Raw genomic sequence first — 20,844 nt, forward strand, 5'->3', positions numbered from 1 at the left:
CTGTCCATAGGCAAGACTTTGCACTTGATAAATGATAAATTACCTTTAGATAATGCTTTGATTAAGTCAGGTCTAGTCCCATAGATTTAATCAAACCATTGTGTTTCCAGCTGACCAAGTGGATATCCATTTGCTGCGGTGCCAGCAGCTGAGGCTCTATATATTGAAGGCTGCCCGTGCCTTGCTGTCTCATCAGGACAAACTCAGACAGATCCTCTCCCAGCCTGCAGTTGTGGACATAGGACCCAACCCCAGTGGTAAGACCTCACTCAGCCAAGGATTGCCAGGGTTTTTGAATCTTAAAAAACTGACCTGGGGAGTAAGGTCTTCATAGAAACTTACTGCTAGTCCAGTTTAGTGCTGTAAACATTCAGTTCTACATTTGCACTTTATACTCTGTGTGGATGTCTTTGGGAAAAGAAGAACATCTTTTTTTTTTTTGCATAATTTGCAACACACTTCTCTCTTTTTGTTTTTGCAGAGGATCCAGTGGTGTCATCTCCTGATGTGGGAGACTTGTCTCCTGAAGGTCCTCTTCCTCCATTAATCCTCCTGCAGCAGTTGCTCTCTGCTGCCACTCAGCCATCCCCGATCAAAGCTATTTTTGACAGACAGGAGATGGAGGTGCGTCAGTAGACTTTTATTCTGAAAGCTGGTGTCGATGTCAATATCAAAAGTAATAGTGCGTCCATCAGAGTATACGGTTTGACCTCAGTCTTGTCTGTGTGTATAGGCGGCAGCTCTGGCAGTGTGTCAGTACCTGGCTGTGGAATCTGCCCACCCATCCTCTCCACTTTTTGAGGAGAGCAGCTCCAGTGAGGCAACTACACCTGTTACGGTACAGCATGTCAAACCACCCAAACAGAAGAAGCAGAAGACGTCCCCTGTTCCTCCTTTACCCATAGTCCTTCAGCTCATGGAGATGGGGTTCCCACGGAAAAACATCGAGTTTGCCTTGAAGTCGTTGTCTGGAACTACAGGCAGTGCCTCTGGTGTCCCAGGTATATTTTCAGATGACAGAAACCTGAGATTGTGAATACATTGTGACTATTTGTGTCGTACTGCTTTGTGATGTATTGCTCTTGAGAGTAACTGAGGTTAATCCATCAGGTGTTGAGGCTTTGGTCGGCTGGCTGCTGGACCATCCAGACGTTCACGTAACTGAACTGTCCGATGCAGACACTGTGTCCGATGAATACTCTGACGAGGAGGTGCTAGAGGAGCTGGAGGAGGCAGAGCCAGCATTCTCTGTGGTGCGTTACTTTCTGATTTATTTCCTGACATAACCCACAAAATAACAGTCATCTCTCAGTCTGCCAAATTCTCAATGTGACATCACTTCTTATTTGTTTTAATAAAACATTGATTTCATGTTTCATTAGCCACAAGGTGCCGTGGTCACTGAAAGCCAGACATTCAAGAAGAGGTCAGATTTCCAAACGAACGATGATTATGCTGTTTACGTGAGAGAGAACATTCAAGTAAGAGCACCATCCATTTAAGACTCTTTTAAACGACCGTAGGGTGACTGAAAGTAAATCTGATGGATCACATGCTTCCCTGCAGGTGGGGATGATGGTGAAGTGCTGCAGAACGTATGAGGAAGTGTATGACGGCGATGTTGGGAAGGTGATCAAGCTGGACAGGGATGGACTTCATGACTTAAATGTGCAGTGTGACTGGCAGCAAAAAGGAGGAACGTACTGGGTTCGCTATATTCACATCGAGTTACTTGGTAAGCTGATGCGGAGTAGTTCTGGGAAAACAGCGGCAGTGTGTTGCCTCTGTTTTCACCCTCTGACATTTTTTTTTCCAGGATTCCCACCACAGAGTTCTCCCTCTCATATAAAGATTGGTGACAAAGTGAGGGTGAAGCCCACAGTCACCACACCAAAGTACAAATGGGGCTCTGTCACTCACAGGAGTGTTGGAGTTGTGAAAGGTAAGCATTTAACTTTAGTGTCATCTATACTTGATGATGATGATATGAAAACATTCATCTCTACCCAAAGCCTCTGTTTACTAATTAACTAAATGGTTTGTTTCTAGCTTTCAGTGCTAATGGAAAGGATGTGATCGTAGACTTCCCACAGCAGTCCCACTGGACTGGTTTGTTGTCTGAGATGGAACTGGTGCCCAGTGTTCATCCTGGAGTGAGGTAAAGATATGTTTATGTTCTCTCCCCAAATAAAAGTGAATCTCAGTATGTGGTTTAAATGCAGCCCCTGTGCTGTCTGCAGGTGTGATGGCTGTCAGATGTTTCCTATTAACGGCCCAAGATTCAAATGCAGAAATTGCGACGACTTTGACTTCTGTGAAAACTGCTTCAAGACACGCAAACACAACACAAGACATTCCTTTGGCAGAATCAACGAGCCTGGTCAGTCACACATTCTATTACCTGTGGTGTTTCTGTGTAAATGCATGCCTGTGAGTAAACCTGTTTTTCCCCTGCTCTACAATCAGGCCAGTCCCCAGCTTTTTGCGGCCGTTCAGGAAAGCAACTCAAGAAGCATCACAGCAACCAGCGTGGGATGCTGATTGACGATTGGTCTCGTGCTGTCAAGAGCCTCAACGTGTCCTCTTCGGTTAACCAGGCCTCACGCCTCATCGACTGCAGTGATCAGTGTTGGCAGTCCTCTGGCTCGCAGGGAAAGGTAGGAGAGTGACTTGTCCTTTAGAGGCTATGTGACTGTTTTATGTTCTGTATTCAAGGGTAAAGCATTACCTGACTGGTTTTGCCGTTGTTTTCTTTGCAGCACTGGATTCGTCTCGAGCTTTTCCCAGACGTTCTTGTGCACAGGCTGAAGATGATTGTAGACCCGGCAGACAGCAGCTACATGCCCTCACTAGTGGTGGTGTCAGGTAACTTACCATCTTTGTAAATTAAGGGATAATACATGACAAAAAAAAAAATCTATCTGTTTTTGCCATGAAACATACTGTATGTATTCTTCAGTCTGTGGCATGATGCTGCCTTTGCCTTTGTATAAACACTGGTGTTTTGGAAATAATATATTTTCTTAATATACAGGTGGAAGCTCTTTAAACAACTTGATTGAGCTCAAGACAATTAACATCAACCCTACAGACACCACTGTCCTGCTCCTGAGTGACTGTACTGAGGTTGGTCAGCTTAAGACTTGGTAGTTGACACCAGCTTTCAATCATTGTTTATTAACATTACTGTGGTAATAACTTCAATGTTATCTTCCACCCAGTATCATAGATACATTGAGATTGCAATCAAGCAGTGCCGCAGCTCGGGTATAGACTGCAAGATTCATGGACTTGGCATTGTTGGACGCATCCGAGCAGAGGATGAAGACCTGGCTACAGTCCCGTTCCTGGCATCGGACAATGAAGAAGAGGATGATGACAAAACTGCCACTGGGAGGTAAGACGGCCAGGGAATAAACAGTTTATTTCTGGAATGTCCAGTGCTCTCTGTATTTGAAGGAATATGTGCTGTGTGGTTGTATATGATTTTCTCAACCTAAGTAAGTATGAGAATATCTGGGAGGAAGTTTCTATTGATACAGGTCAACATAGTCTTACTAATTTTATTTACAATTACAATTGAATCATTAGGGTTTAGAGCATCTAGTTGCAATCTTACATAAATTCAGTTTTCTCTACTGGAACACATTTCTTATTTTATTTGGAAACAATCAAGACCAGAAAACCACAATTGACTGTGTGTTCTTGTTTTACTCTCAGTCTCGCTCGGAAGAAGTCATCAGGTGTGGAGTCATCTGCTACAATCAGGACCAAAGTGTTTGTTTGGGGGCTGAATGACAAGGACCAGCTGGGAGGACTCAAGGGCTCTAAGGTGCAGTTTGCTACAAATATGACTGAAATTGAATTTGTTCCAAGTACAAAGATTGTAGTATTTCCTAAATGAAAAACTGCACTAGGAAGACTGTTGGTGGGTGGTTGGGAAAATGAGAACAATTTTTATTGAAGTCATTACTTACACACTTCAGCTTCAAGAGGTGCCAAAGGGAGTTTTAGATACACATCAACAAGTGATCTGTGCCAAACATTACATTTTCTTGTTTGAGGTATCAGCTACTACAGAAATGCACTCCTTTTCTTCTGTGCATTATATCAATAAAAACATTTCTAATAATAATGAATTTCAGTTAAAGCAATTTACTATGGGTTACTCATGTTCTGTTTTAGACAGAATTCACATCATTTATCCAAATGGAAGTAGCATTTAAACTTTGATTCAGAGTATGAAAGTGTAAGCTTCAAAGTGTTGGCAATTTATACTGCATACACATTTGAGGATGTGTCACAACCTTGTGTAACCACCAGTAAATAGAATGTGCAGCAGCAGGGACTAGCCACATCCTTGGGGTAATCTTGTTCAAGGAAACGACTCCGTATTTCTAATCACTTTTCTGTGTGTTCTTCTCAGATCAAGGTGCCTTCCTTCTCTGAAACCCTGTCTGCACTCAATGTCGTGCAAGTGGCTGGAGGTTCCAAAAGCCTCTTTGCAGGTGAGTTAAGAAATGCTTTTGGAGTTTATGTCCAGCCACACATGGCCTACAGTATGTAACTGATGTGTCTTTGTTGCAGTGACTGTGGAGGGGAAGATTTACGCATGTGGAGAGGCCACTAACGGCAGATTAGGTCTGGGCCTCTCCAGCGGGACCATCCCAATCCCCCGTCAGATCACCGCACTAAGTAACTACGTGGTGAAGAAGGTTGCTGTGCATTCTGGTGGACGACACGCAATGGCTCTGACTGTGGACGGGAAGGTGTTCTCCTGGGGCGAGGGAGACGATGGCAAACTGGGACACTTCAGTAGAATGTCAGTTATTTTACACAGATACTGGGGACAGAGTGTCATTTTTACAGACTGTGTGATGGGCAGCTGTTTCTATTTAAGTGATTGGTTGAATATGTCATATCTCCTTTAGGAACTGTGACAAGCCCCGATTGATTGAGGCACTGAAGACCAAGCGCATTCGTGATATTGCCTGTGGCAGCTCTCACAGTGCTGCAATCACCTCCAGTGGGGAGCTGTACAGCTGGGGTTTGGGAGAGTATGGGCGCCTCGGACACGGGGACAACACTACTCAACTGAGGCCCAAACTGGTATGTCTGTGGTTTCTATCTCATCCTTTGTTGACTTTGTAGGAATGGTGATTGGTATGCTGTCGTGGTGAACAGGCGCAGGGATGACCCAGTCATTTTTTCGACCAATAGCTTAATGCACTGTATGTGGAACTTGATTTATTTGCTGTCTTGAGACCTACTGCACAACAACGTTTGTGAATTTGTGTTAAATTTGATTTGATTGTGTCTGACTGATCTGTTCGTCTTGTAGGTGAAAGTGCTTCTGGGACACAGAGTTATCCAGGTGGCTTGTGGGAGCAGGGATGCTCAAACTCTGGCCCTCACTGATGAAGGTATTTTTGTTAATGCACTTATACCCTGTGAACTTTCTCACGACAGTGTTTTGATGATTAACCCACAATTTATTTTGAAGAAGCCTTGAACATAAACAAAACTGACCTTGTTTATTATTGAAACTACCCGGATGACCTTTTAAAAGACTCTCAGGAAAGAAGTTTTATGTCATCATGGACAGTTGTATTTTAGTTTGTAGTTGGTAATGTGTTATTTTGCATTGTTTTTGGTCAGGGTTGGTGTTTTCCTGGGGTGATGGAGATTTTGGGAAGCTTGGTCGTGGAGGCAGCGAGGGCTGCAACATACCCCAGAACATAGAAAGGCTCAACGGGCAGGGTGTCTGCCAAATTGAGTGTGGAGCACAGTTCTCCCTTGCTCTGACCAAATCAGGAGTGGTGTGGACTTGGTAAGAGAGATCAATGGAATTGATCATCTAAACAGTCATCTTCTGTCTCTAGCCCGACATTATAAACATTAAATGAGTGTTTCCAAACAGGGGTAAAGGCGACTACTTCCGACTGGGCCACGGCACTGATGTCCATGTGCGTAAGCCTCAGATGGTGGAGGGACTGAGAGGGAAAAAGATTGTCCATGTTGCTGTTGGAGCGCTGCATTGTCTGGCTGTCACAGAAACAGGACAGGTTTGTACTTACATCTACAAACAGTGTGCTAGAAACCAGAGCACACAATTTACACACTCATCAACTGACATGGCATTGTGCCTTTTCATAATCCCCCATCCCCAAATTTCTGTACATCTCAGCTGCATGTCAAATGTATAGAAAGTTAAGGTTACGCTGACTTATTGACAGTATCCTGTATATGTTTTGTACTCCTTTCTCAGGTGTATGCATGGGGCGACAATGACCATGGGCAGCAGGGTAATGGCACCACCACAGTTAACAGGAAGCCCACCCTGGTTCAGGGTCTGGAAGGACAGAAGATCACTCGAGTGGCATGTGGCTCCTCCCACAGCGTGGCCTGGACCACTGTGGATGTGACCACACCCTCCGTTCATGAGCCTGTCCTCTTCCAGACAGCCAGGGACTCCCTTGGAGCATCTTATTTGGGTAGGGAGTTTTCAGAATCGTCTTCATTGCCACTTATTTTCATACGTACGAGGTATTTGTTTTGGTGGTTGGTGCAATCAAACAATATACAAAATATATGAATAGAGGAGGAGCTGTACAGATTATAGAGACCTTCTCCAGCACATCCCAAAGATTCTCAGTGGGGTTAAGGTCTGGACTCTGTGGTGGCCAATCCATGTGTGAAAATAATGTCTCATGCTCCCTGAACCACTCTTTCACAATGTGAGCCCCATGAATCCTGGCATTATCATCTTGGAATATTCCCGTGCCATCAGGGAAGAAAAAATCCATTGATGGAATAACCTGGTCATTCAGTATATTCAGGTAGTCAGCTGACCTCATTCTTTGGACACATAATGTTGCTGAACCTAGACCTGACCAACTGCAGCAACCCCAGATCATAGCACTGCCCCCACAGGCTTGTACAGTAGGCACTAACTTCTCTTCTTACCCTGATGCGCCCATCACTCTGGAACAGGGTAAAGAGTCCAATCTTTACGCTCCCTAGCAAATTGAAGCCTTTTTTTTCCATTTAGCCTCACTGATTAGTGGTTTTCTTTAGGCTACACAGCTGTTCAGTCCCAATCCCTTGAGTTCCCTTCTCATTGTACGTGTGGAAATTCTCTTACTTTCACTATTAAACATAGCCCTGAGTTCTAATGTTGTTTTTATTCAATTTGTTTTCGCCAAACGTTTAAGTGATCACTGATGCATTGGACAGTTCTTAACCCAATTTTGGTAGTTTCTACAATCTCCTTAGATGTTTTCTCTGCTTGATGCATGCCAATAACTTGACCCTCAAACAACAACATCTATTCCACAACCATGGGATGTGTCTTTCGAAATGGTTGTTTAAGAAATGAGAAGCTACTTGTTGCATCAGTTGGGGTGAAATAACTTGTTGTTAGCTGAAAGATAGTCATCCATGCAGTGATTATCTAATAGGAGGCTCGTACCTATTTCCTTAGTTTAATCCGGGTGGCGACTTTGTTTTTTTGACCAGGCAGTGTATGTTGTGAGTTCAGTTGCAGATGGAAAGGCACTGTTCCTGTAGTGTGAGGTCTTGGTCCTGATGGATGGCAGCCTCCTGTCAGAGGGGAGTGGCTCAAAAAGTTTGTGTCCAGGGTGAGAGGGGTTGGCTGCATTCTTTCCTGCCCGCCTCAGCGTCCAGAGGCATCTAGACAAGGCAGATTTTTATTTAATTTTTTTAAAGGATGTGCAGTAGTGCAGTGATAGTCCTTGAATGTAGTTATAAGTTCCTGTATTTTATGAAATCTGCAGGTCTAGGCTTCTGCTGCTGCAGTTCAGTTTCTTACCAGCAGATGGTATAAACCGCAGGCCTAGACCTGGAAGCTAGATTTGGTTTACATTGCTACACAGAAATGACAGTCTCTCATTGTGTTGATGTTTCACTCCGCAGGTGTCCAGTCAGACAGCGACTCATCAGCGGCGAGCAACAAGATGAGTGGGCAGAGCAGCTTGAAGCCTAATCGACCCTCGCTGGCCAAGATTCTCCTGAGTCTGGATGGCAACCTGGCCAAACAGCAGGCTCTGTCTCATGTACTGTCGGCTCTCCAAATTATGTATGCGAGGTATGCTGTCCACAGGGTTTGAAATATCCTATTGTAGTGACTTAGAAGACTCACATGGCAAAACATTTTGATTGTGGGACAGTTGACTGACATTTTGTTGAAAATACTGGATAATAAGTAATTCCAGTTTAGTTAGAGCTTGCATATATTTAAACTTTGATTATGATAATTTAATCTGGAAATTCTACATCCTACTTCTAATGTGATTCCATTCGAGACATGAAAAGATTAATGATAGGATTACCATCTTGTTTGTGCAGCTCCAGTTAAAGTCCTAATTGCTGCATAAACAAACCAAATGAGTGACGACCTGCTGAGGGTAGAATTCTAAACAAGATGAGATATGTGTATGACCTCTAAATGATTTAATTTGCTGACTGGTGCAGCTAATTGTCATTAGTTGGTATTACTTTTGACAGGATGTGTTATGTGTACCCCTAGGGATGCGGTGGTCGGTGCACTGATGCCAGCCAGCATGATTCTGCCAGCAGAGTGTCCTTCCAGCTCACCTGTTCCCCCGTTAGACTCCTCATCCTCATCCAGCGTGAGTGACGAAGAAGGTCCTCCAGTCCTGCCTGAAACTGAAGAACGCGTCAGCCCTAATCCATGGCAAGACAAGAAGGGAGAGGTCAGAAAAACTTTAATAAACGGCAGTGAGGGTGTTCCCATGCCATTGGGCTTTTTTTGTCTTGGTCTCACTTTCTGTAATCCTACTTCTAAGCAGTGGGTTTCTTCAGTATAGCACCCAGTATCTTATTAACGTAGGGCGTGTTAAAGGTAAATTTAGAAGTCTTCAGTAGCTATGGTTCCTCACTGGCACAGTTCTAACAGGTGCTGTATTGTTTGAGAGTGACTTGCAGTCAGTCATGAATGCTGTCATTCAATCTCTTACTGGTTGTTTGGATGAGTGATTCTGCAGAAACTGCACTCTGTCCATTTTGAGCCGGCACCTCTCCAGTTAAAACTGCTGAAGTACTGGAATATTCAGTGTCTGTTAGTTTGATAATGGCATGTGCTTTGTTAATATATGTGTAATTCGTGTGTGTGAACAGGCTCCCTCATCTGAAGATGCAATCACCCCGTCCTCAGCTGTGACGCCCTCTGCCTGTGGAGCCTCCTCGCGTCCTTTCATCCCCGTCACAGATGACCCCGGAGCAGCCAGCATCATAGCAGAGACCATGACAAAAACAAAAGAAGTAAGTCTGTCTAATAATTGGCAGTGTATGTGTGCCTGGTTAAACCATCAGCTCCATGTGTCTAAATGATTCTCATGTTAATCATCAGGACTCTGAGAGCCAGAGTAAAGTGGTTGGTCCAGAGCCTCAATACCTGGACGAGTTCACTAGTCTGCTTGTGCCTGATGACACGCGGGTAATGGTGGACGTGCTCAAGCTGGCAGTGTCTTGTCGTTCTGGGGATAAAGGCAAGGAGGTGCTGTCTGCTGTGCTGTCTGGCATGGGCACTGCTTATCCACAGGTAATGTGCTGCATCCTCTGATAAATGCTGTAGTGCGTTGTGTGCCTGTGATTTGTGGGAATTCAACGGTAAGCATTCACCACCTTTGTGTTTCTGTGGTATGCAGGTTGCTGATATGCTGCTGGAGTTGTGCGTCACTGAATTGGAGGACGTTGCCACTGACTCGCAGAGTGGCCGTCTGTCCTCCCAGCCAGTCGTCGTCGAGAGCAGCCATCCCTACACAGACGACACGTCTACCAGTGGCACTGTAAAGATCCCAGGTGAAAAGAAACCACACGGCTACAAATCTATGCACGTTAGAGAGCAAGAGTATTTTCACGATCATGCTGGAGTTAAGTGTGACACGTCACTTGGATAAAGTAGTAAAAACTTCTGCTTTGTTCTGTAGGCGCTGAGGGTCTGAGGATAGAGTTTGACCGACAGTGTTCAACTGAGAGACGCCACGACCCACTAACGATTATGGACGGAGCCAACAGGATTGTCTCTGTCAGATCAGGTGATGATCAGAAAGACTAGTAGACTTGATTGTCATAGAAAACAAGATTCCAAGGGAATTGGAAACTAATGTAGTTGCATGCTGTGTGTGTTTCAGGTCGGGAGTGGTCTGACTGGTCCAGTGAATTAAGGATCCCAGGAGATGAACTCAAATGGAAGTTTACCAGTGATGGCTCAGTTAATGGTTGGGGCTGGCGCTTCACTGTCTACCCCATTATGCCTGCAGCTGGTGAGCCTTGTTAAATGTGAACCACATATTTCTGACACTAGTTTTGTTCATCCCGATACTGATACCTCTCCTATACACCTACACCTATTTGTCCTGTAATAGAACCACTACAATCGCAAACACACACTTACTTGATCTTTGAGACTGAGTCTTGTTTCTGTTCTTCCTCAGGACCCAAAGATTTGCTATCTGACCGCTGTATCTTGTCCTGCCCCTCCATGGACTTGGTCACATGTCTCTTGGACTTCAGGCTCAACTTTGCCTCCAACAGGGGCATTGTTCCCCGTCTAGCTGCTTCCCTTGCTGCTTGTGCACAGCTCAGCGCACTAGGTAGAGTATGATTGTCCTGATTCACTAGGTTCACTGGTTCAACATCATCCAAACACATTATTGTTACAAAAGCAATTCTCGTAAAATTAAATTGTATTTCTTTTTTTTATTATTATTATTATTATTATTATTATTCTACAAAGCTGCTGGACACAGGATGTGGGCTCTGCAGAGGCTACGAAAGCTTCTGACCACGGAGTACGGTCAGTCCATTAACATAAACAGGCTGCTGGGGGACAGTGAAGGCGAGGCTCGTTCTATGGTGAGTATAGTGTAATACTTGCTATTAAAATACTCGCTGAACAGTTTCATTCAATGTTTATTTTGTGTATATTATCATAATCTATAGCTCTTTGGCTATGGTATACATGAGAGTTGCAACAATGCATTGCTGCTTAAAACTTGTTACTATCTGTGTGGCTAATGCTAATTAATGTTGAGAGTATTTGGCACTGTTCAGTCTCCATTTTACGTCTGGCCACTTTACAGTAGCACCTGAATTTGTTGTCGTTCCAGTATTTATGTGTGTCTCAGGGGCATGCCCTTGTGTAAGTCAACTGCTCCATGCTCAGTTATTCTCCTTTTTATTTTCATGTTTTATGAATTGATTTGTATGTTTATATATTCTATATGCATTGACTTTCCTACCACAGCATCCACTACAGTGCTGCATTTTCTTTTACACTTTGGCAATTTTTCTACAACAGTGACAAAAATGAATAAATCCATTAATAATTTTTGCAGAGCCAAGCCAGTTTAGAAATGAGTCCTATATATTTTTTTTAATTGAATAATTTATTTCCTTTCAGAGTTTCACAGGCAGCGCACTGGCTGCTCTTGTGAAGGGGTTACCCGAGGCTCTACAGAGGCAGTATGAGTATGAGGACCCCATTGTCAGGGGAGGGAAGCAGCTCCTTCATAGTCCATTTTTCAAGGTATATTGAAGTTGTTTCCTTACATAGTGCCACCATAGGGGGGTCGGTTATTGGATTTTTAGTTCTGTTAGAGGCTAATTTGATGATTTTGTCCAGGTCTTGGTTGCTCTTGCTTGTGACCTTGAGCTTGATACCTTGCCCTGCTGTGCTGAGACCCACAAGTGGGCCTGGTTCCGCCGCTACTGCACCGCCTCCAGAGTGGCTGTAGCTCTAGATAAAAGAACCTCTTTACCAAGACCCTTCCTGGATGAGGTGGGTGTGCCTGGCAGTGCCGTCTGTGCCAGCCTTGACTTTTTCTCCATCATGTTATGACCTAGAAATGGTCATAATCCATATGCCTTCTTTATTCTTATCCCTTTGAAGGTTACAAAGAAAATTTGTGAGCTCATGGCAGATCATGAGAGCATGAATGGACTCCATGAGAGTCATGACTTGTTCAAGCGCGAGCACGACGAGCAGCTTGTGCAGTGGATGAACCGGCGCCCAGACGACTGGACTCTTTCCGCCGGGGGGAGCGGTACCATATATGGCTGGGGCCACAACCACAGAGGGCAGCTGGGGGGCATTGAAGGGGCAAAGGTCAAAGTACCCACACCCACTGAAGCCCTTGCCACACTACGCCCAGTCCAGCTTATTGGAGGGGAGCAGACGCTGTTTGCTGTCACTGCTGATGGAAAGGTCTCAACTCTGTTTGCTCTTATGAAACATAATATAACAGGACCTGTGCTAGTTGTTGGCTGTAGCAAGAGAAGCCTTCCAACAAATAATGTCACACTAATTTATTTATTTTTTGATCCTCAGCTGTATGCAACAGGATATGGAGCGGGAGGCAGATTAGGTATTGGTGGCACAGAGTCTGTGTCAACTCCAACTTTACTGGAGTCCATCCAACACGTCTTCATCAGAAAAGTGGCTGTGAACTCTGGAGGAAAGCACTGCCTGGCACTGTCCTCTGAGGGAGAAGTCTACTCATGGGGAGAGGCTGAGGACGGAAAACTGGGCCATGGGAACAGAAGGTTAAGACTACATCAACTAAAAGACATCTTCTATTTTCAGTTCATAACGCACACACAGCACAGTACCAATGCAAGCTCATGTCACTGTAAGAATTAAGGATGAGAAAGGTGTAAAAAAGTATTTTTTTATAGTAACTGGGACTCCTCTTGACTTTAGCCCCTGTGACCGTCCTCGTGTAATTGAGTCCCTGAGGGGAGTGGAAGTGGTGGATATTGCAGCCGGAGGAGCACACAGCGCCTGCATCACTGCCAGCGGAGAACTCTTCACCTGGGGCAAGGGTCGCTACGGACGACTGGGCCACGGAGACAGCGAAGATCAGCTTAAACCCAAACTGGTCTGTGACCACTTGACTTAGTTTCTGACAAGTCTCAAAATATTGTGCACTTAACGTGAAATGAGGAACTGTCTTTGTGGTTTATCCAGGTGGATGCACTGCAGGGTCACAGGGTCATAGATGTCGCCTGTGGCAGCGGGGACGCCCAGACACTGTGTCTAACGGATGATGACATGGTCTGGTCGTGGGGAGATGGGGACTATGGCAAGTTGGGCCGGGGAGGCAGCGATGGCTGCAAAATCCCCATGAAGGTAAGGCAGATTACGCAGCAGTTTGTATTTGAGGTCACCAAAGGCATCTTCCAATGAGTTTTTTTTTATTTCTTTAAAGATCAGAAGTCTGTTACTTTTGGCACAAATCTAGGGTGTGTGAGCTAAAAATCTTGGGTATAGTGGTAGATTTAGAGGTTAATGGAATAGTATGACATTCAGTGAAACAGCTTATTCAATTTCTTGTTGAGGATTTCATCAGAAAATCAGGAGAACTCTTGCAGCAAGGAGAGACTATTTGTTAGCACATGAGTGCTTGGCCTTTCTACATCTGTTGAATGTGTGAGAACAGATAAAGGCACATTGTTGAGCTATCTCTGTGGCCATGGGCAAACCAGAGAGCGGATCCCCACCTGATGAACCCATCGACCCTTCAGCATTCGTAAACTTAGACTCTGCTTCATAACGAAACCTTTTTTTTCCCTTATGTAGGATAGGTCAGAGACATTTACATGTGGAAAGTGCCAGAGGGGTTGTTGGTTAAATGGCAAACAAATGAAACTGCAAATGAAATCTGTTGGACCAGCAAACAGATTAGCATCAAAAGATATAATTAGATATATATGGTTTAGTCATGTTGTCAAGTATGTGATGGGGTAAGATTAGGATTCAAGGCCAGCTTAAAGATACGTTGAGGATGGTGTTGCCTCTCCTTTGCCCCTGTAGATTTGAGCTGGCACAGGCTGGCAACCAAAGCAGAGCCTAGTAATAAATCAGTCCTAATATAACATGATTGTCAGGCTTGTATTGGCAAGCTTCTGATACAAGATATTAAATAAATAAACAGCAGCTACAAAGTTACAGCCTGATGCCAGCATGTAAATCTTTCAGATTTGTCTCCATCTGTTTCGGTGGAACAGAAGGGCTTCCCTTTTGAAATGGCAGATCTGCTTGTGTTTGCAAACACATAGACACATTCAACATGACAATACTTTAATTTTATATTTATCAAATTTATCAAATGCTTAATTAACTGTTTTTCTGTGTTCAGATCGACTCTCTCACCGGTCTTGGAGTGGTCAAAGTGGAGTGTGGCTCTCAGTTTTCTGTGGCTCTTACCAAGTCTGGGGCAGTGTACACGTGGTATGTACAGTCTGATACAGAGAAGACCTGTTTTGGCTTTTTGTTCTACTGTTGGTTGTGATGAGCGGGATCATCTGTGTGAGTGTATTGGTGTGTACTCTGCCATTTAAAGGGGGAAAGGGGACTACCATCGGCTGGGTCACGGCTCTGATGACCACGTCCGGCGACCCAGACAGGTGCAGGGGCTACAAGGGAAGAAAGTCATTGCCATCGCCACAGGGTCACTGCATTGTGTTTGCTGCACAGAAGATGGTATGACCAACATATTTATGCATGATCCTTTCTGTACTTGCTCTCATATCTACCATATATATATTTCCATATTCATGCCATTTATTATCAGTAAGTACCAACAGTTCAACTCAAGCGTATCTGTTGTGTGTGGCTCAGGAGAAGTGTACACATGGGGTGACAACGATGAGGGCCAACTTGGAGATGGGACGACTAATGCCATCCAGAGGCCGCGGCTAGTGGCAGCGCTGCAGGGCAAGAAGATCAACAGGGTGGCCTGTGGTTCTGCTCACACTCTCGCCTGGTCCACCAGCAAGCCCACTAATGCCGGCAAACTGCCTGCACAGGTACATTACTCGCTATTAAAAATTAACTACCTTCTTTATATTGTGGCAAATAGTTCTCTGTAAACAGCTTCCTGTAGATGGCAGTAACGATTTGCAGACACAAACAATAAATCAAAGCCACTTTCAGACCTTCCCACGCCTATACCTGCAAGCTGTCAATCTTTAAATGTCTGTTTTCTTTTTTTTTTTAAGGTTCCCATGGAGTACAACCATCTGCAAGAGATCCCAATAATGGCCCTCAGAAACAGGCTTCTGCTCCTGCATCACATCTCAGAGCTGTTCTGCCCGTGCATACCCATGTTTGACCTGGAGGGTCGGCTGGGTCAGACAGGCCACGGCCCCTCAGTGGGCTTTGACACGCTCAGGGGCATCCTCATCTCCCAGGGCAAGGTGAGACAGCGTGAACCTCCAACTCAGACGCATGTGTATAAAACACAGTCAGCAGTATACATATTCATGGTATAATTGAATATTTTTGATTGGAACTTAAACGTGATCTCTTTGTCGTTTTGTCTGTGAACAGGAAGCAGCGTTCAGGAAGGTGGTTCAAGCTACCATGGTGAGGGACAGACAGCATGGTCCTGTGGTGGAACTGAACAGGATACAGGTACAATTGGAAGCGCATGCAAACAACTCATATTTCTAATTCAGTGTCTCATTCACTTTGATCTTTTTTCAAGGCCCTTGCTCTCCTTCTTACTGTAATTTCCTCCTCCCTCTCTCACTGGGAGGCAACGTTCCAGACTGGCTCCTGAGTGTTACATGTGATGTCTTTCATAAGGGGATTTTTATTTTTTTTTTTTTTGTGGTGTGTGATCATGCCCTGCTTCCTGTCCGTAGGGAGTCCTCTTCTGAGTTTACTCCAGATAGTCTCTTGGTTTGGCATGTAATTCTAGTTGTGTCTGGAGCTGTCATATTCATCCGTTCATGCACATCATTGCTTTGTCTCTGCCTAGCAGGAAATTGTAGAGCGCAGAACAGAAACAAATCAAACCCTAACCTCTATTTTGCCCTGCAGGTGAAGCGTTCCCGTAGCAAAGGGGGCCTGGCAGGTCCAGACGGAACCAAGTCTGTATTTGGTCAGATGTGTGCCAAAATGAGTTCGTTCAGCCCAGACAGTCTGCTGCTCCCTCATCGCGTGTGGAAGGTTAAATTTGTTGGTAGGTGTCCATTTCCACACTGTCCTTCCTCAAATATTTCCCATGTTATTTTTCTTAGAAGATTGTCGGCAAAAACATTTCATATGTTACAATACAATCCCTTTTTCTTCAGGGGAGTCTGTGGATGACTGCGGCGGAGGCTACAGCGAGTCCATCGCTGAAATGTGTGAGGAGCTGCAGAATGCCCTGACTCCTCTGCTCATCGTCACCCCCAACGGCCGCGATGAGTCAGGTGCCAACAGGGACTGTTTCCTGCTTAACCCTGCAGCCAAGTCCCCTCTTCACATGAGCATGTTCCGCTTCCTAGGTATAATCCAGTTAGTCTCCTAGTCAGGTCTGAATTGTTAATCCTAGATAAAAAAACAAAAAAAAACTTCTGAAAATATGCTTTTATTATATAAGACCCCAAATTATTCATGTACATTTTTGTTGATACTGAACACACTAAATGTCTGGACAGAACAACGCATGCTTCATGTTAGTGCAGATATTTGATCTATTTTGTTGAAGGCGTTTTCCAGCACACAGAGACAGATGACTAGTCATGTTTGATCTGCGGGTAATGCGCTCTGCTTGCTTTGTCTGCAGGAGTTCTTCTAGGTATTGCAATCCGGACTGGAAGCCCGCTTAGCCTGAATCTGGCAGAGCCCGTATGGAAACAGCTGGCAGGCATGAACCTGACCATTGCTGACCTCAGTGAAGTACGTACACACAGACAGCCCCGCTCATCAGTGAACAATTGGATTCAGGACTATTCAACAGGATTGACTGAGTGTGAAAATGTAGCCAACATTTCAAACACTGGGCCTAAAGCCATTACCGCTCACATGAATATTTTACGTCCTTCCTAAGTGACGTAAGAGATCTTGAAGTGCAAACAAAACTATTTGAATGTCCAGACCCTTTGGACAAGTCAATAACAAACATTCCTCCACATTTTATACCACTATGGTGATACACATGTACTTAGCGCTGCTCACTTGTGATTGAATCCCTAGAAGCAACTTTCCAATATGTAGTTCATCCAGTGATGACCCTATGGAACTTACACTGATCAGGCATAATATTATGACCACCTTCCTAATATTGTGTAGGTCTCCCTTGTGCCTCTAAAACAGTTGTGACTCATCAGAGACATGGACATGGTCCTTCTGAGGGTGTCCTGTGGTGTCTGGCAACAGAATGTTGTTAGTGGGGACCTTTGGGGCCCACGGGTTGAGGGAAGGGGCCTCTGTGGATCATCCCACAGATACTTGATCAGTTTGGGATCTAGTGAATTTGGAGGCCAGGTCAACACCTTGTGATGATCTTCACGGTTTTTGAGTTGTTCCTAAACTGTTCTTGTGTGTGCGTGCCTGTGTCAGGCTGCATCCTTTCTCTGGATGGCTGCTGCCATCAAGGAGTGTCATTGCTATGGGGTGGGGGTGCCTGGTCTGGTCTAGGTGGGTGGTACATGTCTAAGTAACATCCACATGAATGCCAGTTCCAAAAATGTCCCAGCAGAACATTGTGTTGTCACAAGATTGCCACTTCTCCTGTCAGTGGTCATAATGTTATACCTGATCAGTGGATTATAATTATTATAACTTGGTGTTATATAACTATTATCCCGCTGTCTACAAAACAAAAGTCTCCCTTTATGTCCAATATTATGTAACATTTTCAGCCTCCATGGTCTCCATTATAACCTGCGAGAGAACACATTCCTATACATTTCTCCACAGATTAAAACCTAAGCCTGCTGACCGCTCGGTAGTGGTACAGAGTTCCCCAGACATTTCTGGAAACTCACTCTGTACTGTATCTGTCGCGGAAAGGTTGAAATCTGTGTTCATTTCAGCAGACGAAGTTGTAAAGCCCCAACCTCGGCTTTTGTCTGAGAGATGGTGCGGGTCCACTCCTGCGCTCACACTCTGATCATGAGCTCCTGAAACGTCTTTGGAAGAATAGTGGAGTGGAAAAAAGGCTCTATTCCCTCACAAAGCTGCCCTTGTTTTGTGGTTTTGCCCCTGAGAAAGTAGAAAGGTTAGATTGGAAATGAATTTAGCACAAGACATGAGAATGAGTGGATTGCTGTGGAGCTCACATGAATGTTTTGGGCATGAGTTTGCTCACGCACACACACTCGTGTTCATGCAAATAAATACTTATATTGTCAATAATTGTCGTTTGTTGGGAGACAAATTGGTTGCAATTGTTATGTTTAAAAACCGTCTGTTTCGTAGGTTGATAAAGACTTTATTCCCGGCCTGATGTACATCCGAGACAACGAGGCTACAGCTGAGGAGTTTGAGGCCATGACCCTTCCCTTCACAGTGCCCAACGCCAGTGGCCAGGACATCCAGCTCAGCTCCAAGTACTCCCACATCACCCTGGAGAACCGTGCAGAATATGTCCGGCTTGCAATAAACTACAGGTGAGAAAACATGCTCAGTGCACACAAGTACGTTTGCTGTTGTGTTTGTGTTTACGCTTCTCTCTTGTGGGTTATTTTCACCATGCAGACTGCACGAGTTTGACGAGCAGGTATCGGCCGTGCGCGAGGGAATGGCTCGAGTGGTTCCCGTTCCCCTGCTGTCACTTTTCACCGGTTACGAGCTGGAAACTATGGTGAGCGAGAGATATATTAGGTTGTTAATTTGCCTCTGTCCTGCGTGTATGAGGGCACACTATTACAGAAAATCTTTCCTTTTTATCAGGTGTGTGGAAGCCCAGACATCCCACTCCACCTGCTGAAGTCAGTGGCCACTTATAAAGGCGTGGAGCCAACAGCGCCGCTCATCCAGTGGTTCTGGGAGGTGATGGAGTCCTTCTCCAACACAGAGAGGTCTCTCTTCCTGAGGTTCGTCTGGGGTCGCACACGTCTGCCGCGCACCATCGCTGACTTCCGGGGACGGGATTTTGTTGTGCAGGTGAGAAGTTTAGATCTGATGATTTAAAAATATCCTGGAGAGGTCTTTAACACTTTTTTGATTGAATTTATTTTTTAAAAGCAGGTCCCAGTTTTATTGAGTGATGCACACTAAAGCTAGTTTTTGGACTAATGTAAATAAGTCCAAAAACTGGATGTAAATAAAAGGTACTTTCAATGACAAGAAGAGGAAAAATATCATGTTTTTAATGGTAAATGGACTTGTTTTTATATAGAGCCTTTCTACCTATTGCTACTCAAAGCGCTTTACAGTCACAGACACATTTACCCATACATTCAGACAAGGACACACACGTTCACACACCATTGCCAAGCAGTGGGAGCTCCTGGGAGTTCAGTGTCTTTCTCAAAGACATGTGCCACGTTCCGGGGATTGAACCGCTAACCCTCTGCTTCGTGGACAACCAACAGCTACTTCGCATCTCATGAAATGAAATGTCTGTTTTGTTGTTTTTTGTTTTTTTTTTCATTTCTAACATGAAGCAGCGTGAGTTTCTCACAGCACAGCTAGGATCTACTACCACTGTCAGTTTTTCACAACGGTATACAGAAACAGAAATACATAAGCACAAGACAACAAGACAAGGTACTCACCTCGTCTTGGGCTACTGTAGGTACTAGGATTTTGCCAGAGCAAATCCTTCTGCACCTTTGGGTCCTATACCTGCAGTGAGTGTGTGCACTCACGTGCTATTGTGTTAACAATGTGTGTGATGGCTTACAGTTGAGCTCTAGGGAGACTATTATCTTGGCAGCATTGTTGTCAGCCATGTGACAGAGAGCATGTTGAAGGAACAGGCAGAGCAGTAACACAAGATGATGTTGTGTGTTTTATTGCTGAACGGTGAACATAAAGCTCCATAGGATCCCTTTAAGTTGAAAGTTATTTGTTGTGTTGGCATTAAACACTCTTGTCTGTTCATCTCCAGGTGCTGGATAAGTACAACCCCCCTGACCACTTCCTGCCAGAGTCCTACACGTGTTTCTTCCTGCTCAAGCTGCCCAGGTACTCGTGTAGACAGGTGCTGGAAGAGAAACTGAAATACGCAATTCACTTCTGCAAGTCCATAGACACTGACGACTACGCCCGCATCGCCCTGTCCGGGGAGCCCGCGGCCGACGACAGCAGCGAAGACTCTGACAACGAGGACGCAGACTCCTTCGCTTCCGACTCCACGCAGGACTATTTAACAGGACACTAAACCTGCTCACAGACAGGCGAGTTGAAGGAGAGCCGCAACACAGAGAGACTGCTTTATTCTCACTTATTAGTGCACACATACACACAGGCTAAGACACAAACGTCTGTGGGGGGCGGGATGTGCAATGAGCTTTAAAAGCATTATAAGCTAAAGAGAGGAACAAACACAGGTTTGCTCTGATTTAGTTTCTTTAAGAGGAGGGGAGGTGATCAGCTGCACATGTGATTGTTGTGTTACATGAGATTTATGTATATTACTACAGTTACGGAGTTAAAAAACAGGCTCCAGCCTAGCACTGTGGTAGATTTCTCCCTCTGGTTTATGTGAATTACCTGTCCCTAGATTGTATATAGAAATTGATGTGAAAAAGAAAAGTAGTACTTACTTTTTGTTTCTTGGTAATAGCCATGTTTGTTTATTAAAAAAAAGAAAAGAAACATTTTTAACTTAAAAAAAAAAAAAATTAAGTTAGTCAGTGTTAGCCATCCGGCTCTCGTCAGTCAGAGCCCACTGAAGGGTCATTTTAAGATTCCTGTATTTTACCCCCTACCCTCCATCACGTTTGTGCACTGTCTCCTTAAAGAATGTATATAATATGATTGTGCCATGTATTCACAGAAGGACTCATTCCTGCATATTAAATGTTAATACATTTCTGTTAATAAATACAAGAAGAAAAAAAGAGACCTTTGTGTTT

General features: G+C 44.5%; 1 protein-coding gene across 3 annotated transcripts in view; it reads left to right on the forward strand.

Annotated features, from left to right (window-relative positions):
- Positions 1–20,844, forward strand: part of herc2 (HECT and RLD domain containing E3 ubiquitin protein ligase 2) — a 41,065-nt gene extending 20,221 nt beyond the window's left edge. For all 3 annotated transcript variants that reach the window (XM_084548185.1, XM_084548186.1, XM_084548187.1), the window contains exons 44-91: positions 111–257; positions 482–624; positions 734–1,001; positions 1,111–1,253; positions 1,383–1,481; positions 1,567–1,735; positions 1,817–1,942; positions 2,050–2,158; positions 2,241–2,380; positions 2,467–2,657; positions 2,760–2,865; positions 3,035–3,126; positions 3,222–3,397; positions 3,721–3,832; positions 4,427–4,508; positions 4,588–4,822; positions 4,932–5,109; positions 5,342–5,423; positions 5,659–5,830; positions 5,921–6,065; positions 6,269–6,494; positions 7,936–8,107; positions 8,549–8,735; positions 9,160–9,303; positions 9,392–9,583; positions 9,690–9,843; positions 9,972–10,079; positions 10,176–10,307; positions 10,479–10,637; positions 10,781–10,899; positions 11,447–11,572; positions 11,669–11,824; positions 11,936–12,250; positions 12,374–12,588; positions 12,746–12,923; positions 13,013–13,174; positions 14,184–14,275; positions 14,388–14,527; positions 14,666–14,853; positions 15,046–15,243; positions 15,377–15,460; positions 15,872–16,013; positions 16,126–16,320; positions 16,602–16,714; positions 18,239–18,429; positions 18,518–18,623; positions 18,713–18,925; positions 19,875–20,844. In XM_084548185.1, coding sequence (XP_084404311.1) covers positions 111–257; positions 482–624; positions 734–1,001; positions 1,111–1,253; positions 1,383–1,481; positions 1,567–1,735; positions 1,817–1,942; positions 2,050–2,158; positions 2,241–2,380; positions 2,467–2,657; positions 2,760–2,865; positions 3,035–3,126; positions 3,222–3,397; positions 3,721–3,832; positions 4,427–4,508; positions 4,588–4,822; positions 4,932–5,109; positions 5,342–5,423; positions 5,659–5,830; positions 5,921–6,065; positions 6,269–6,494; positions 7,936–8,107; positions 8,549–8,735; positions 9,160–9,303; positions 9,392–9,583; positions 9,690–9,843; positions 9,972–10,079; positions 10,176–10,307; positions 10,479–10,637; positions 10,781–10,899; positions 11,447–11,572; positions 11,669–11,824; positions 11,936–12,250; positions 12,374–12,588; positions 12,746–12,923; positions 13,013–13,174; positions 14,184–14,275; positions 14,388–14,527; positions 14,666–14,853; positions 15,046–15,243; positions 15,377–15,460; positions 15,872–16,013; positions 16,126–16,320; positions 16,602–16,714; positions 18,239–18,429; positions 18,518–18,623; positions 18,713–18,925; positions 19,875–20,147 — 7,595 coding nt within the window. In that variant the 3' untranslated portion in view covers positions 20,148–20,844. The remainder of the gene's footprint in view (positions 1–110; positions 258–481; positions 625–733; positions 1,002–1,110; positions 1,254–1,382; positions 1,482–1,566; positions 1,736–1,816; positions 1,943–2,049; positions 2,159–2,240; positions 2,381–2,466; positions 2,658–2,759; positions 2,866–3,034; positions 3,127–3,221; positions 3,398–3,720; positions 3,833–4,426; positions 4,509–4,587; positions 4,823–4,931; positions 5,110–5,341; positions 5,424–5,658; positions 5,831–5,920; positions 6,066–6,268; positions 6,495–7,935; positions 8,108–8,548; positions 8,736–9,159; positions 9,304–9,391; positions 9,584–9,689; positions 9,844–9,971; positions 10,080–10,175; positions 10,308–10,478; positions 10,638–10,780; positions 10,900–11,446; positions 11,573–11,668; positions 11,825–11,935; positions 12,251–12,373; positions 12,589–12,745; positions 12,924–13,012; positions 13,175–14,183; positions 14,276–14,387; positions 14,528–14,665; positions 14,854–15,045; positions 15,244–15,376; positions 15,461–15,871; positions 16,014–16,125; positions 16,321–16,601; positions 16,715–18,238; positions 18,430–18,517; positions 18,624–18,712; positions 18,926–19,874) is intronic.

Source organism: Chelon labrosus, assembly GCF_963514085.1.
Source record: "Chelon labrosus genome assembly, chromosome: 7".
NCBI classification, from domain to species: domain Eukaryota; kingdom Metazoa; phylum Chordata; class Actinopteri; order Mugiliformes; family Mugilidae; genus Chelon; species Chelon labrosus.